This window comes from Herpailurus yagouaroundi, unplaced genomic scaffold, assembly GCF_014898765.1.
Source record: "Herpailurus yagouaroundi ecotype Mexico unplaced genomic scaffold, PumYag 142, whole genome shotgun sequence".
Taxonomy (NCBI): domain Eukaryota; kingdom Metazoa; phylum Chordata; class Mammalia; order Carnivora; family Felidae; genus Herpailurus; species Herpailurus yagouaroundi.
The window spans coordinates 56,150,292-56,168,146 of record NW_024412397.1 but is presented as its reverse complement, the minus strand read 5'-3'; the positions used below and the strand labels follow the sequence as shown (position 1 = coordinate 56,168,146).

The following is a 17,855-nucleotide window of genomic DNA, read 5'->3' as shown; positions in this document are numbered from 1 at the left end:
TTCTGTTATTTATGGACCACAAATAATACAAAGGGAAAGGCTGATGGGCCACATCGCATGAAAACACATTGTTTTTGCTAGTTACCTTATTGAAGCCCTCCTTTGAGTTTTAAGTTCTGTTTACATCCTGGAGAAAGGAGCCCAAATAGAAGTTTTCAAAGGAACCTCAATTCTGCATGGAGCATGAGCTCCTTAAAATGCTAATTGTCGAGCTCCCTGAGTGGCACTACTGATCAGATGGGAGTGGGGCCAGAAACTTCTTGATTTGGAAACCCACCTGTTTGGGATGGAAATGACTCAGTGAGGAAAGGTAACGCTAAAGATTTTTTTCTTTAAATCATCAAATCTTGGATTCATTTTCATTTCTTAATTCAACCAAACTTTTAGTAACAGATCTATTAGCTGGAGATCAGGAGACGTTATTGAAAGTCTTGATTTTAAGTTATCTGAGAGTTATGTTTGCTTTCAAAACCCTAAAGCTTTCTAGAATTGTTGGTCTAAACAGACTTTGTGGATGGTGTGAAACATGTAGACTTTGAGATTACCCACCAATATCTTCGGTGCTGACTTAAAAAAAAAAAAAAAAAAAAACAACGCAGCCTGTAATCGACAGTCTGATGCGGGAACAGTAGCCATTCGTGGTATCTTTGGCATGTGGCTTGAATACTTTAAATACATGAACAACCATAGTGCTAAAATTCTTGTTTTACAATTTTATATTGATACCCATAAGAAAAGTAACTAATTGCAGTTTTCTTTTTGTCCTTTTGCACCTCTGTTTGCTGCTTTCTGTCTCTCTCTGTCTCTTTCACATCAGTCACCTGGGCTTGGCACTGACTCATGCCTTCCGTCCCCCCCATCAGCCCATCGTCCCCCTGCACCCCCCCCAGAGCTCCGTAGGAGGTGTAAGGAGAATGACCGCCAACCCCCGGGTGTCGAGCCGGCCCAAGGCGCCGTGCCCGTGCGCGGAGAGCCCTCCCTGGACTCTGACCACAAAGGGAGGCCGTCCTTAGGGGACCAAGATGTGGCTTTTAGCTACAAACAGCAAACCGGCAAAGGGACCACCCTGTTTTCCTTCTCCTTGCAGCTCCCAGAGTCGTTCCCTTCTCTTCTAGATGACGATGGGTACCTCTCTTTCCCCAACCTGTCGGAAACCAACCTCCTCCCCCAGAGCCTGCAGCATTACCTCCCGATTCGCTCACCCTCCCTTGTGCCCTGTTTCCTCTTCATCTTTTTCTTTCTGCTCTCCGCCTCCTTCTCAGTGCCATATGCCCTCACTCTCTCCTTCCCTCTGGCTATGTGCCTCTGCTACCTGGAGCCCAAGGCGGCCTCCTTGAGTGCCTCACTAGACAATGACCCGAGTGACAGTTCAGAGGAAGAGGTGTGTACCTCGGCACAGAGCACACTTCCCTGTCGTGGTCGGGGCTTCGGGCCGAAACAGTGTTAGGCGCCTACCGCACTAGCGGCCCTACTTTCAGAGCCTCATTTATTGTCTGTGCCGACACGTGAGAGGTTTTTGTGTGTCGGGGCGTGCGACCCGGCCCCAGGGTTAGGCACAACGCCATGTGGATGGAGCAGCCTGCACCCAGCCCGGATTCGTTCCGCTACCCGCTGACTTCTCCGGATGCTGAAGGACTCAGACGTCCGTTTCAAATAACCTGTCAGCTATGTTAAAAAATCAGAGTTAGGTTCAAGTTCCGGTCAGTTCTCGTGTCGTAAAGGAAACGACCCAGGAGACCGAGAGATAAGTTTAACCCAGGTTTACGGAGCGTTACCAGAATGCGTCCTGGGATAATCACACATAGTGGTGATACCAGGAGGTACGTGATACTCAAGGTGAGGTGGCAGCGAACCCCGTCAGAGGTGTGCCATCCTCGTCTGGGTGGGTGGCTTCCCCAAACTGGCAGTGCCTCTCCTCCCTGGGGATTCTGAAGTGTCCCCACTCTGCCCTTCCGTTGTCATTGCCAGGCTATCACTGTGACTCACGGAGGTGAGCCAGACCCCAAGGGTGTGTTGGGCCACAGAAAACGCTTGGGTAGCTTCAAAGGCCCACACGACCTCCGTGGCCGGTAGGAACGCAAAGAGGGCCGGAAGTAACTGCGGTTTTCACACTTAGGAAGAGATTCCTTTAAGATGTCCGCATGCCGTAAAAATGGGCTGTAACTTCATCAGCACTAACAGTGCCAATGGATAGATTGGGTAGCAGCGATTCTTTCAACCCCAGCAGAGGCCAGAAGATCCACACACACCGGACAGCCCGGGAAGGTCAGGGAGGCTGGATAGGCCCCTGTGGCTCTCAGCCCGGCGTGTGCTCAGTGGAGAAAGGACGGGGCCTGCCGCCTGCCTGTCTCCTGTCCCTTACCCGAGCCAGTGGGTGAGTTGACATGGCAGCCGTCAGCTTTGCCTCTTAACTACTCTCCTGTCACACGACTCCACAGCTGTATGAACAGCCCAGCAGTTCCCTTCAAACAGAGCGCAGGGGAAAAGAACAGAAGTTGCCAACAGAGGGCCTGGCTGCCACCCACCCCCCTGCCCACACCTTCCCTAGGCCCCTCCAGCTCTTCTGTTCTCACAAAGCAAGCCTTTTTGTGGCAGGAGACAAGCCCAGCACTCCCAGCATTAAAAAAAAAAAAAAGTCACAAAGTCAAAGCAACACTACAAAAAAAAAATCTGTTCAGTTTTCAGCTCAGCTAGAAATCATAATTTGAGGTACACCTGTGAGTATATAGAATTGCGAGGTGTGTATCTATATTTAGTGATATTATGACCATTTCTTAGCAGCAGAAGAGAAAAAATGGAAATGGCCTCATAGATGTTTAAATAAAAGTTTGGCCTTTTCAACCATTTTCAAGGTTCTTAGGTCGTATGGCCCCAAATCTATTTAATACAGAATTAAATTTTTATGCATGGAAAATATTTCAAGAGAATGAATCCTAGCTTTCAATATCGCTATTTCTCATAGTGGCAATATTATCAAATAATGGAGGACTAGAACAGACAACATTGAGAAGGCAAGATTATCTCCAAAGACTGTTAGTGTTAGCTGGATTGCAACCTGGACATAGATTTTTCCTTTAGCAATGGAGTTAGTCGTCAAGCTAACACAAAACAAAAAAGATGGCCATTTTGTGCTTTTCTGAATTCTCAAGAACTGAACTTTCCCGTAGCAAACCACACAGATCTTGTGCCTAATCCAGGGTGTACATCTTGTTGTAATCAGTGCATGAAAATTAATGTGAAATTTGGGCATGTCTGCATTACATCAGCAAAACAAATCACAGCAGTTACCCGGCGCAAGCCAGTGACCACGTGACTGGAGCCTTCCAGCAGATAACTGTCCCTGTTCTTGCAAATCTCTGAGACTGCGAGCCAGCTCTGGCTGGTGCGGTCCTTGTAGCCCTCCTCTCCGGCCTGGGTCAACCATTACAGCCCTCCTGACACAAGACTTCGCGTGTGGCCATCTGTTCAATGTCGTCTCTTAACCCTAAGTGTTAAGAGCTGTGCCCTCCGGGTCGGGCTGAGCCGGAGGGCTCCTATGTAGGTCATTCCATTTAAGAAGAAGAAGAAAAAAAATTTTGTTTACATGGCCTGTTTTAGTCGCTAGGCCTCAAGCACTTTGGCAACTAAACGATGATTTCATGTAGCATACGCTTCAGCTATGTCACGTTCATTTTGCAAAATCACTAATGACTATAATTCTTTTCAAACATTTTATCATCCCCGCTTCAAGTTTTCACGTCTTGCGGTGTGGCTTAATTAGTTCCAGCCTTTCTCAAAAGTGAAACCCAGTGGAGAAAGGCATAATCATTTCAACTATAACGCTTGTTGACCAATCATTTTTTTCTTTTGTACCTTCAAGAATGGTCACAGAAGAAAGGGAACAGAATATTAAATCATCAGTCAAGAAACATGAGCTGAATTTAGCTCACTATACTGTAGATTGTAATTATGTGTTAATTTGTGAGGAATTTTTTTCATAATATAAAAAAGATTCAAATTAGGAAAAATTAATAGATAAGCTGATTTTTAACATTTTAAGTTATGTAAACAGAATTATATGATAGTTTGCAATATGTTATACATTTCATAGTTTTGTTCAGTCATATAAAGAACGGTTGCTATAAAAGCTGCTTTATTCAGCCTTCTTTTATGGACCATTTATTGATCATGCACTGTATTTGTTCAATAACCGATTACATGCTCAGTAGGAATTTAAGGGACTTTAGATATGGCCTAAGCTATTTTTTTTTGGTATAGCTAGAAAAAATGGTAGTAATAATTATGTAGTATTATAATGTAACTAACATTATATTAATATCATTACAATTAGCATAGGCACTTTTACGTCTGTGTATGTCAGACATTCTATAAGGCACTAACTCTCCATTACCTGATACAGTTAGGGCTGTTACTTTCTCCATTTTACCGGAAGGAAATTGGGATTAAAATGTGAAACATGCCCAGTGTGTCACAAATTTAAATGGCAAGGATTTGAGCCTATGTCAGTCTGACATCAGAGCCCCTGCTCTTGACCATGACTGTAGTCTAAAGCCAAGATGCTTTAGTAAATTTTAAAGCCACGAGGGAAAGTATGTAGGAGGAGAAATACTTTCAAGCCCTTTGGAAGCGTTTCACAAAACTGGGCAGCGCAGGAAGCACAGGTCATGCTTATTTGTCCTTGAAGGCCTAAGGTTTCTTTGAGCTACTCTGTGCACTTGTACAATAACCCGTGTCTCTCCCCCTAAGTCAAATCGGCCTTTCCCTAGGCTGGCAGTTGGTGATGCCATGCTACTGCCATAGCAGTGATTACCCTTAAGAGAAGACCAATAGTCCCGGGGGGGGGGGGGGGCCCCGCACCAGGTGTTGCCAAGGCAGCCAGGTCATGAAAACGTGTCTGCACACATTCTTTACCAAACTCCTGGAAACTGTGTTCCACTGAAGTCATGGTAGCTGGCCGCCTCGGGCGCACATGCCAAACATGAATTTTTAACGTATTTTCTTTTAGGAATATATACAACGAAAGCTTGGGATAGTGCCAAGAAGCCAGCCTAGCCAGAGTCAGGTTGGTGTGAACATCGCACTGCCCCTGTCGTCTTTCTTGCCAGTCCTTATTGTCAGGATTGCAAGATTACTTGAAGAGGCAGGTTCACAGGTGTACAGCCCCCAGTTTTGATTTTTGTTTTCAAAATACTAATCGTTCATCTTTGCTGCATGGAATTTTATTAATGATCAGTTGACATTCGTGGAGGGAAAGTCAGCTAATATTGTATTATGGCATTTAGGCGTCCCATTTTCAATGGCGATGGTTCTGCTATACTCCAGAGAAAATCGTTTGTTTTCGATCATAAACCTCTATGAAGCAGCTTCAAAACCGATCCTGAAATTGCTATTCTCATTCTCCCTTGAAAACTTAGGCTCTGTCAAATGCTGTGCTTTGTTTTATTTGTTTACAAGTAGATGTCTCTCTTTCTCTGTTTTTTTTTTTTTTTAATTATTATAATTTGCTTCATTTGAATGGTTGTTTTGGAAAGAGATGTTTACATATCTCGATACACATCTTTATATTGGAGGGTGGGGCAAAATAAACACCACATTTAGTCTATAAAAAAAAAAAGCGAACCCTGCTACTTGAAAATTGAGTTCTATTTTTCACATATAAAACATATGCCTGTGAGTCACTGGCATGTGCTTTTTATAATTAATAGGTAATGCAGACAGCCTGATGGTCATAAGTGGGTGTAAATTATCACCATGATATAAATGAGGGGCTGAAAGTCCAGTGACTGTTATAGTAGCTTTTTATTTAAATTTACATCGTAATTTATCATTGAAATGTGACCCATTACAAGAATAGAAAAATATATATAAACGTCAATTTTATTTGCATTAAACATTTTTAAGAGATCTTTCTCGGGGGTTTAGTTGAAAGGGGGGGGAAAGAATGACAATTTGGTTCTCCTGAGACATGAAACCAGACAAGTCAGCTCGGCTAATGCAGTTCCTGCGGCTCCCGCAGGCTGTGCGCCTCTGGTCTTCCTCTGAGTGGCTCTGCTGAGAAAACCTAGCTCTGGCCTTTCTTTTGCTTTTGCTTGAACCTGCATCCTTGTGGGAAGGTAGTAGGATACTGATCACGTAGAAAGAGAGTGAACTGTTTGACCCGTGCCATACCTTATTTGACCAAATGGGTTTGTTTTCTATTCCTGCCTTCCTCCCGGACCCTGGTCACTTCTGTGATCAATAGACCGACAGTGAGCGCACGGACACCGCGGCCGATGGGGAAACCACCGCCACTGAGGTTGGTATCATCACTGCAGGTGTCTGATAGTCGCCTAACGAAAGTGCCTTGTGAAGGGGTCTCTGCATTCGGGAACTCAGCATATTAGCTTTTTGAGTGGAGCTAAGTTCTAACTTGGAAAGTAGGAGTTAAATATACTCTACTGCCTAGACCAGTGGTACTCAGACTCTGACCTGCATCGGGATAGTCCTCTGCAGGGCCCCATCTTCACATTTCTCAGTCAAGGAGAAGGTCTAGGGTGGGACTCGAGAATTTGCATTTGAGACAAGTTCCCGGGATTGTTGACTCTGCCCATTTTAGAATCACATTTTGAGAACCCTTGGACAAACCAATAATACTTAAAAAAAAAAAAATATATATATATATATATATATATATATATATATATATATATATATACACATTCCCCTGTCCCAAATGAGAGGCTGTTTATGTGTGATAGCCATGATGAAGGAGGAGGAGAGTTCACAATTAATTAGCTTATTTACTAGATACAGACCTATTTTTTGAAATCCCTTAAATCCCAGATGGTCAAATAATAATTATTAAAATACGCAGTTTTGTAGATTGGATGGATACAACCTAGGTCCCTTAAAAGAAATGGATTCTCGAAGAAAAAATTGGCAAATTACTGTTTGTATTTGATTAAAAAAAAAAAAGTGATCACATCGAACAGTGATAGGAAGATACTGTGCTATCATTTATCCATTATAAATTCTTTAGGATACATTTAATATGTGCACTTGTGTTTTTTAAATTTTCTCTACCAGTAATGAAAATTTCCATAAAAACAGTATCTATGGTAGTGGAAGCCAAGACATTCCTTTCCTAAGTGCTAGCAGATTTTTTTTTTTTTTACTTTGTGATATGTTCACTCTGTTTTGTTTTTTTTGGTTTTTTTTTTTGGTTTTTTTTAGGTTTTTTTTAGTTTTTTTTCCCATTATCCAGGTAGAACGGTCTTTTCTACTTAGATATTCAGGAACTAAAAATGTGAATAGCATCTGTATAGTACTTAATTGAAAATATCTTCAGCAAAACTTTTTAAAAAGGAGTTTTGTTAAATTGCATCTTTGGGAAATGCCAGAGTTCAATTCAAAGTTTGGAAATCATAATTTTTTAAGTTAAAAAAACAGCACTGGCATTGAAAAAAAAAAATCATCATCATCGCCATATTGTAGGGGCACCTAGCTGGTAAAGCATGTGACTCTTGATCTTGAGGTCATGAATTCGAGCCCTGCTTAGTCATAGAACCTGCTTAAAAAAAAAAAATTTTTTTTTTAAATAATACTGTAAAACCACTATCCAGATTCTTTTAAGCAATCACGTATAAATTTATTACAAGTTAATAATTTTCGGTGCTGAATATAGCAAAATTACATCTTGATTTTATAAGAATTATTAGTTATGTGTTAATACATTCAGTAAACTTCACTGTAATCTTAATGTGTGCCCTAAATGGAAAATATTTTGATAATACTCTTTTATAGCAGTTTTGTAGGTTGTTAGGTAATAAATATTTCAAGCATGCAAACCCTTGCCTGCGCCATAGGTGACTGTGAAGCGTAAAGATAAAGATCTGTGAATGCAGGATACCCTCAAGAATTAGTGTGTCACCAGCACCGGGTTGGTTACCTGTGCACTCTCGCGCTTTTTAAACACTTTCCCCCTCCCTCCTCTCCGGAGCCAGGACAACAGTAGAGCAGGCAGTTTTATTTCCTTAGAAACAAAACTGCCAGGCAGGCAGTCTTGCCCCATTAGGAGCTAAGGAGATGGAGACCATGATGAACTGATTTGTGGCAGGGGTCTCCCTCTTCTCACGTGTAATTACACTGTGGACAACTCCCGTAGCACAGAGCCCAGGCCCTGGGTCAGGTGCCCGCCCCCCCCCGTCCTTGCCCTGGGAGAGATTCAGGCTTACTACTGCCTGCCCTTGTGGTGAGGCCTAGTTACCGGCACTCAGACACCAGTCTGAGGATTAAGCAGGTCCTTGAGATGAGAAATATAAGGATAATGAAGTGGCTTTTAGACAAAGGTTGTATTTTTTAGGAACATTTTAAATGCTGGTAATGTTGATGGTAGGTGATTTTTTTTTTTTAACTTGTTGACTTACACCGTATCAGTCTTCTCTCTTCCCAAATGTGTTTTTTTTTTTTAATTTTTTTTTTTTAACGTTTATTTATTTTTTGGGGACAGAGAGAGACAGAGCATGAACGGGGGAGTGGCAGAGAGAGAGGGAGACACAGAATCAGAAACAGGCTCCAGGCTCTGAGCCATCAGCCCAGAGCCCGACGCGGGGCTCGAACTCACGGACCGCGAGATCGTGACCTGGCTGAAGTCGGACGCTTAACCGACTGCGCCACCCAGGCGCCCCCCCAAATGTGTTTTTTAAGTACATGGGTTTAAGAAATTCAAGGTTCCAAGAAATTCTTTCTTATTGTGTTTTATTTTTTAGTATCATTTTTTATTTTTTTAATTAAAAAAATTTTTTATTTCTTTTTTATTTTTTTTTTAGGGTTCCAAGAAGCTCTTAAGTGTGGGGACCTCTGTGTTAAAGTCTTTGTGCTTCTGTTCTCTGGCCTACAAATTGGGGAGAATAATAGCTAACCCCATGGGATTATAAAGATTCATACATTCCCAGGGAGCTCTCATTACTGGGTGATCATAACCATTCTTGTGAATTTTAGTTGTAGTGTGGCTCCCCACACTTCCTGAACCATTTCCTAGTGTTCATTAAGGGTAACAGGGCAGGCCCTAGCTGTCAACCTCCCACTTATGTGTGTGTGCTGATCTCCCTTAAAAGTCTCCGGGTTAAAGTGTCAAAGACCCACTAGGCAAGGAATCTTTTGCTCCTGTCTTCCATTACATGTGAGAACGTCGTGGCTTGCATATAAGAAATAACTCTCCGTATACAAGAACAAACTAGTGCCCCCTTCTAGCAAGTTGATATAGACCATAGTTCTGCAATCCTAGAGTCAATTACATGGTAAGACTTTATTTCCCACTCTTTCTTGATGCTGGCAGTCGGACCAGGAGGAAGATGCAGAGCTCAAGGCACAGGTAGAAAATTAAAAAGAAAACAAAAGCAAAAATCAGTGTGTGATAAGTCATTGTCTGTCTACGGTGTTCCAGTCTTCCAGCATGCTCCGTAGCCGGTTACCGTGTTGTCGGTGCAATGTGGAGGACGGCATTGGTTCCCGTGACTACCGTGTCCCTTACTTTTCCCTTTCTTCTCCACTTTTTTCAGAATAGTCTGATTAAGCGAATAAAGGGTGAAAATGTGTATGTCAAACATAGTAATCTTATGTTAGAGGTTGGTATTGGTATATACCAGTGCATGTTTGTGCGTGTTGACATTTCTTTTAGTGGCATACCCGTGGGCTCATACAATGATGCATGAACTGTGTGCTCTCACCTGTGAATAAGTGGGGATACCTTCTCAGCCTACTCTGATTCCTTCCTCTCTCCTAGATATAGATCCCTTTTTCTGTGTGTATTCATTTTAATTTTTTCTGGTTACATGTGAATTACACTCTATGGTTTGCCTTTCAAAAACGCTTTTGATTTTTATGCTTGCGTGAACTGGATTTTTTTTTCTTCTCTTTTCCTTAGAAATATCACATTTTCACCAAAGTGCTTGTGGTAGTGTCATGAGCCCTGATCAGAATTCTTTTATTTTGACTACTAATGAGATTGACATTACTTAAAACACACACACACACACACACACACACACACACACACAGATAGGAAGGCAAATGTAAAACGTTGACTGTTGGATTCTCTATGTTCTGAATATAGGAGCTAGATAAAACTCAAGATGACCTGATGAAACATCAAACCAATATTAGTGAGCTGAAAAGAACCTTTTTAGAAACCTCCACAGACACTGCCATCACAAACGAATGGGAGAAGAGGCTCTCCACCTCCCCAGTGAGACTAGCCGCCAGGCAGGAGGACGCGCCCATGATCGAACCGCTTGTACCCGAAGAGGTCGGTATTCAGGCGCTGCGTCGCCATTGTCTTCTGTTCACTCGCTAGCCTTGCCTCTCTGCAGGGTGTGCGCCTGGGGACCCGAGTTGGCAGGCTTCTGAGTAGACAGTCTCACCACCTGTCTGTGTATACTCTGAACTGACATAGTCAGGGCTGCAAAAGTAAAAGGATGTGGTGGCTGAGGAGTGAGTAGTCGCGCCACAGGGTGCTTGGAGTGAACAGGGAGGCTCCGGGGAACCACGGTGCATGCAAATGGGTTTATTCTGACTGTAAACCTAGATTTCACAGCTGGGAGAAATTGAGATACTGTCTTAATGAGCTGACGCTGTTTCTGAAAATGCTTTTTCTGCTGCACTAAGAAATGCCCCGAAACCTCACGAATGTTTCTCATCAGTTGCAAGACAAGGTGTTACGGAGATTGTCTAATGTTTGAACGCTCATCTGAAGTTGACAGAATCTCAGGACCTCTTTTACTCTGGGGATACCACACCAGGCTTCTACTGATGCAGTCGGTGTTCAACTGGATTTTGATTCTTAACTGATTTTTAAAAATATGCCCGATTGGTTATTTTAACTGATTTATAGTCAGTTTGCATTTGACTTTTAGTAGAGAGCATAGAGCCCACAATGTCTTTTCACGTAACAGCCTTCCATATTGGAAAGCTGTCTTTCAATGTACAGCCAGACTGGGAGGATCCAGCCGACACTACGTCTCGGCCTCCTCCGTGGGACCCACACATGACAGTGGTGCCACTGTCAGCTGTTAGACGTCATCGTGCTGGTCTTTCAAAAGAAGTGGTTTTGTAAAACTACCTTTCTAGCATTGTATCGATTACCTTCTTTCTTCTCAAGACTCCTTGACTGTAAGAGACTTGTCCAGAAACCTGAGACAGAAGAAGATGACAACTTAGGCCTTTAGGGGAGAAAAATTCTTTAAATGGTAGTCTGTATGCAACGCTCAGGTCCTTGCAGTGAGAAGAGGAATATCATTACACTCATTTTCATCATTTTCCAAGCTTCCCTTGAAAGCTGTTTATCAAAAGTGACCACGGTCACCATGTTCACGACAATTCCAATCCCAGCTAAAAAGTGACAAGGTATATATCCATTTGAATTACGTTGAAAAGGGCCCTTTTATGCAGAATAAATGAACTGTTGCCGGAGTATTCCTGTAGCATTACACATCAGTTTCATTCAGATTACTTGAGTAATCTATAGTGAGCTAGTAGTGGTGATTATATTCTAAGAATATTATGTATGTTTGCTATAAAGTGGGAATGTTATTGCCAGTGGCTTCAACTTTCCAGTATTGAGTTAACAGCAGAGAAGTAGCAAGGATGCGCCAAAGCAGCTCCTCGTTAATGCTGGAAAGTAGACAAGCCCATATACAGGGCCCAGCACACATAGGAAAGATAGAGGTGTGGTACGTGAGGGGTTCCAGGTATGTCTTCTGTCCTTGGATCTCTCCCTTTACAGCCTTTTATGATGCACCTAGGCTTCGTCCCTGCTACAGTTTCATTTCATTTAATCCAGCACCAACATGTAGACTGATCCCAGTCACTTGAATACTAAACGTTTCCAAATCCCAACCAAAATGCAATACCCGTTAGCACCTATGCAGCATCAGTACATTTTTTAGTGTAGGTGGTAGTTTTATAGGTATTTCAGCTTAGCGCGGCCGATCCTCCTTATTCACGGATTCCATATTTGCACATTCGCCTACTTGCTGAAATTCATCGTAACCCTAAAATCAGTGTTAATGGCGCTTTCACAGCCCTCGGCAGACAGCCACAGAGTAGTGAAAACTTTGAGTCGCTCACTGTGCACATTCCCAGCATGGGTTGAACAAGGCAGTGTTCTGCCTTCTTGTTTCCATTCTCATACTGTAAACAAATGTGCTTTTTACGGCCTATTTAGTGCTGCATTTTCGAGGGTGATTTTGCTGTGTAATATGACCCCCAAACCTAGTGCTGAAGTGCTAGCAGGTGTTCCTAAGCACAAGAAGGCTGTGATGTGCCTTTTTGGAAAATACGTGTGTTAGAGAAGTTTCATTCAGGAATATGCTATAGTGCTGTTGACGGTGAGTTCAATGTTAATGGATCGGTAATAAGCATTAAATAATGAGTCTTGAAACAAAAGCACATATAAGACGAGGTTATATATGGAGCAGTCGATGACAGTATCGTGACCAGAGGCTCACAGAAGTCTTAACCGTGTATTTCCCACAAAATCAGTGGTTCACTAATTCACTGTTCATGGTGACTTCATTGAACATAATTCCCGGGAATAACTAGAATCGGCTCTGTTTGTGCATTTTCTTGCTTTCTAGTCTACCCTTGCTACTCAGGTCTTACATGGGCTTCGATTTGGGCCAAAAACACAACCATACACCATGGCCATCTATTTACAGATAGGGGAGAGTTCTCTTCATTCTCTGAATCTGACTTCAGTGACCCAGGCCTTGGGGGTAACTCTAAGTGCATATTAAAATTGCCCACAGGAAAATTTTAAAATACTGATGCCCAGGATCTACTAAATCAGAGCCTGGGGGCACCTGGTTGGCTCAGTTGGTGGAGCATCCTACTCTTGATCTCGAGGTCATGAGTTCAAACCCTGCTCGGGGCGTGGAGCCTACTTTAAAACAAAGGGAGGAGGGATCAGAGTCTGATTTAGTCTGAGCTGCACCCTTTATCATTTGAAACCTCTCCACATAATTCTAACGGAAAGCCCGGTTTGAACAACCCTGGCCCAGGGAGAAATGAGGGTTATGGCTCTACAGAAATCCCTAATCCCGTCAAAGTGAGTAACACCTCTGTACGTTTTGCACGCCAGTAAACGCCTTATTTCCCAATTATGATGTAGCGATGAATGTTTAAGTAGCGAAACAAAATGTTTGGGGTGCACAGCTGTGACTCTATTCTGACCCATATTAAAAGTAAACATTTTGATTCTTTTTTTATGGGCATCTCTTCACTTGTCTTTAGCCGAACTAACTGAATTGGGGTTGACCGTATATATAGGATTTTATTTTAAGGTTTATCCCCTTTATGTTACCCTTTTCTCTCAGTGGACATACACAGTCCCGAACACAGATAGTGTTGATATATTCAATTAAAGACAAAGACATTTTTGAAATTAGTTGATGTCAGATAACAGGATATGCTGAAAACCACTGTTTTCCTGCTATTATTGGGTTTTTTCAGGCTTTCATCTTAGGAAAATAATCTTTAGTTCAGTGACTATAATTAGAGGCCTAGCAGTGGTATCCTGAAAAGTACCTATAATTTTGACCTTTCCTTCCTGTTTCTTATTTCTCTATGAAAAAGAGGCTACAATTGAAAGTGAAACAAACCAGAAATCCATATTTTATGATTCCACATAGTACATTTTGTCTTTTCCAATGCCTTTCCCCAAAATGGGACAGGATAGGGACTTTTTTTCCCTTTGAAAAATCTCTTACTTGTTCCTCATCGAAAAAGGGGCATAGGAGAACGATGCTATCAAAATCTGTCACTAGGTCCTCCAGGAGAATATTCCAGATGCTCCCTTACAATCTCTTATAGGCAAACTTAAATGCAGTACTGCCAGATTGGTACAGACGTGGACATATTAAATAGCTCTCACCAAATTATATTGTTTACAACAATAGGATTTACTTTAAAAGTTCCGTTCTCCTAAAAACTTTGAGCTTTCTGTTACTATTTTTTATATTACTCTTACTAAATACCTTTCTCTCACTGCTGCATGGGGTAGTATACGTATGCATAGAGATAGGCTCGGTGGCTAGTACATTGCCCCTTGAATTATTCCTATCTAATACTAAAGAAAGGAACAAAAAGTAGATGAAAGGAAAAAGCTAGTGGCTAACATAGCATATCTACTTCAATGTTTCTTAATGTTGTTATAGGTTAAAGAAAGCAAGATCTAAAGTACTTGCTTTTTACCGAGATCTTTTGAAGTGGACTATTTAAAGTCATTCACCATCTTATAGGAGTTCCAGTCAACTTTTGAGTTCACTTTGTTTATTCGTGGAATAGTCAAGAAAGCCTTGTAGGTCTGACAGGGTTTGCTCAGAGTAGTCGCTGATGCGGTGACCCATGTGCATTATTTTGCCTGGGATTAAGCAGCACTTAAATGGGGAAGACAGTCCAGGATTTGTCCGATGTAAGAGTGAGGATTTTTGTTCCTCACTTAATTTTTTTTTTTAATCTTAATACTTCCTCTCACTCCTCGCTGGTGCAATTTTGCAGAAGACTGACCTAGACACTGTTCAGATGCCAAGGAGCTCTTTCTATTGCTTGCGCGTGTTTTGCGTTTCTAGAACTAGAAAACGTGTGAGCCCTACGCTAGTGTTTCAGAAAAGAATCTGTTACTTTTTGGAAATAATTCTTAAACTTGGAGATGGTTTCAGACCGTTTTTCAAATTCATAAACAATGATTCGCTTCTTCAAAAAGAGATGAATATTATATGTACAACACAATCAAAGAACTCTCTTCCTAACTTGCCTTTTTTGGAAACTGTCTACTTCCTCTTCTCCAACCCAACCCCCTTTATTCAAACAGACCGAAGAAGAAAGAGAAATTTCTGAGAAAGTTATATTTTTGCAGCAAGAAAGCTCTCCATTCCTTGAGTCTCAGGTAAAAAACAAACATAAAGGGATTTCCCAGGAGGGAATCGCTCTTCAGATTTCAGTGTCATTAAAGTGTTTTTAGTTTTTATTTTCCTTTTTAAATTGACCTTAAAACTAAGGTAGGTGTATCATTTTTGCTTAGATTCTGGGGAGGGGACAAAGGAATTTTCTTACCATTTTCGTTACCAGCCATCATTTCTTTATGGCTTTTGTGCCTAGGTGATTATATCTGTGTATGGCCAGTGAAGCATTATAATTCTGCTTTCTAATGATATTATTGGGGCTTCTTACTGTCTGCTTTACCCATAGAGTGATACTAATTTAGATGACCTTGACTGATTTTGAAAGTTCTGAACTTTTATTGGTTTTCCCACTAGCCGAGTATGATAAAGAAAATGCAGGAAGGAGACTCCGCGGTTACCTCTCGTCAAATCATTTTCCAGAAAACTGTCCCATCGACCCTAGAGGTTATTTTTCAATTCATTTCATTTAATCCAGCACCAACATGTAGACTGATCTGTAATTGTTTTTTTCCTAAGGCACACACATTTCCAGATTCAAGTTTTCAGAGTAAGGCAGACCAGAAAGTAGAAAACACTGTAGTTTAAAAAGTAAACCAAGGCGCTCAGCTGCCCCTGGTGTGATTTTGCTTCCCTCTGTGATCTTGTAAGACTAGTCAACTGCCCGGCCTCATCCTTGTAGCCTTCTCTCTCAATTTTCATTTCTTCTGTCGTATGGGAACTAAGACTAAGGAGAGTGGCAGAGAAACTATTCACACCATGAGCTTCAGTTGTAAATAAGATTGGACCACCATGACCTGTTTATAAGAGGCTCCAACAATGCCCCCAACTATAGTCCCTTGACGGCCGGCACACTGAGTATTTATCGGATAGGAAGTGCTATGGTAGATTTGATCTCCTATATATATAAGGAGCTAGAATTTACAAACATGAAAAATGATAATCACAGAAATTTGTGGAATGCTGGCAAGTTCTTTGTGAAAACAGCAGATACGACGCACAGTGTTCTAGTTACCATGGGAAACTGCCTTTTTGTGTCCACACAAGCTAAATAACTTGTACAACACCTTCAGTAACGTCATTCAATTTTGAAATCTAAAATGATGAGACGCGTAGCATAAGGTCCGGTATATTCTTGCAAAAATTTACCACCAAGTTATGTTCCTATTTAAAGAAACCTGAAATTGCAACTCTACGTGCAGACTGTATTCCAAGCTGAAGGTTAGAGTTTGTAAGTTTCAGATAAGAAGAGATTTGCAACCAGAATTATTAGATAATAACACCAGCCCTGTGCAGTCACATCACAATGTAGCTTTTGCCCTGGTTTCTTAAAGGATTCTTATTTTAGAAATGAGACCGTCAGCATTTCTAATTTAGCTTTTATATTTCAAATATAGGGCACAGAGGATTGGGTTATTGTAGACAAAGTACCCACTGAGGTAGTTGATGGTGATTCGAAAAAGATTGTGACTTACAAGGTGGTGACCGTGAGCAGTAGAACCGGAGACATCCCAGCCGATCTGTTAAGATCTGGTGCCATTGAAATGCAGAGCTTCGAGGACTTGGCCCGGGAAATGCAATTGAAAGGAGAAAGCAAACAGAAAATATACACTCTAGGAAAATCCTACGACACCGTATCCGGCAAGATCGTAACCATGACTGGAAAGGCCAAGGAGGGGGAGAAGGCAGTACAGCCCTGCGGTCTGGAAGCCCTTCAGAAAGCGGACAGAGCGTTGTCGGAGTCGGTGAAGATCATCCCGGTCACGGCCGATTATGAGGTCCTGGACGTCGCCCCCGATGAGAAATCCAGGAGAGGACCCGAGGTGCATACCCCCAAGCGGAAACTGTCCGAATCGCTGGCTCCCATCAAGGAAGCCGATTCCCGGCGGCCGAGCCCCGAAGAGGACGAGCTCCAGAGAGCCCTGGGGCCGGGCCGGGACGCAGAGCCCCACGCCAGCCCGGAGGGCGCGCGCCCGGGCAGGACGGAGCCAGCGCCGGAGGGCGAGGTCTTGAAAGTGGGGCTCTTTGGTCCCAGGAGGAAGAGCCTGTCCGAGTGGAGATACTCACAGGAACCGGCCTTCACCGTGGCCACTGCTCATTACGTTACCGAGTCCTCCTCATCTCGAGTTGTGGTAACCAGTGCCTTTCCCTTGGACCACCGTTTCAGATTCCAGCATGACGTTTTTTTTTTTGAGGCAGTGCCCTTCCACCCTAAACTTTTCTGTTCTCGCTGTTTGGCTTTTTGTTGAGAGCAGCCAACCCAAGCTTTTTAAGTTTTGTCATGGTTAGATCAACACTGCAGTCCAACGTAGGCGTTAAAACACTTGCCGTTTTATTTCCAGCTCCCCGATCCCGAGATGCGATAGTGCTGCTGTGGCTTGCAATGAAGGGAAAATGGTCTGCTTAAACCAGCACCGCCCATGTCCTAATAACTCTCTCTGCTTTACCAAACAAGAGCTCATGGTCACCTCAATTTGCTATTTTATTTCCCATTCTTTTCTGTTTCCCAACTTTGTCTGGTAGATTCCCTCCTCCTTCCTCCCCCCCTTCCTCCCTTACAGTTTTGTCTAACCGGCTGTGAATGTGAATGTGCCCGCCTATGTTCCTGTCTCTGTGCTTGACTGTCCGTTTCTTTGTTCACCCAGACTAAACAGTCTTCTGCCGAAAAGCTCATGGATGGCTCTGAAATCTTCAGTTTATTAGACTCTGCGAGAAAACCAACGGAATTCATAGGAGGGGTTACTTCTACTTCTCAAAGCTGGGTTCAGGTGGCCAGTTGCTTCCTCCTTGGTGTTCCTGACTCTGCCCATTTGCCTTTCTTTATGCCTCTTGGCTGTGTGCTTGTGTGTGTGTGTGTGTGTGTGTGTGTGTGTGTGTGTGTGTGTTTTGCATCCCAGGGGCTTTGCCTTAAACGCCTCA

The 17,855-nt window shown here is 42.6% G+C and overlaps 1 protein-coding gene across 35 annotated transcripts in view; it reads left to right on the top strand.

Moving 5' to 3' along the window:
* The window catches only part of EPB41L3 (erythrocyte membrane protein band 4.1 like 3), a 237,586-nt gene that overhangs the window by 214,066 nt on the left and 5,665 nt on the right, over positions 1 to 17,855 (top strand). For 7 of the 35 annotated variants that reach the window (XM_040479329.1, XM_040479319.1, XM_040479321.1 and 4 more), the window contains 9 exons: positions 818 to 1,381; positions 6,242 to 6,295; positions 9,317 to 9,352; positions 9,540 to 9,605; positions 10,094 to 10,285; positions 14,849 to 14,923; positions 15,294 to 15,383; positions 16,334 to 17,068; positions 17,582 to 17,704. In XM_040479329.1, coding sequence (XP_040335263.1) covers positions 818 to 1,381; positions 6,242 to 6,295; positions 9,317 to 9,352; positions 9,540 to 9,605; positions 10,094 to 10,285; positions 14,849 to 14,923; positions 15,294 to 15,383; positions 16,334 to 17,068; positions 17,582 to 17,704 — 1,935 coding nt within the window. The remainder of the gene's footprint in view (positions 1 to 817; positions 1,382 to 6,241; positions 6,296 to 9,316; positions 9,353 to 9,539; positions 9,606 to 10,093; positions 10,286 to 14,848; positions 14,924 to 15,293; positions 15,384 to 16,333; positions 17,069 to 17,581; positions 17,705 to 17,855) is intronic. The other 28 variants (XM_040479339.1, XM_040479338.1, XM_040479344.1 and 25 more) reach the window with 22 other exon arrangements.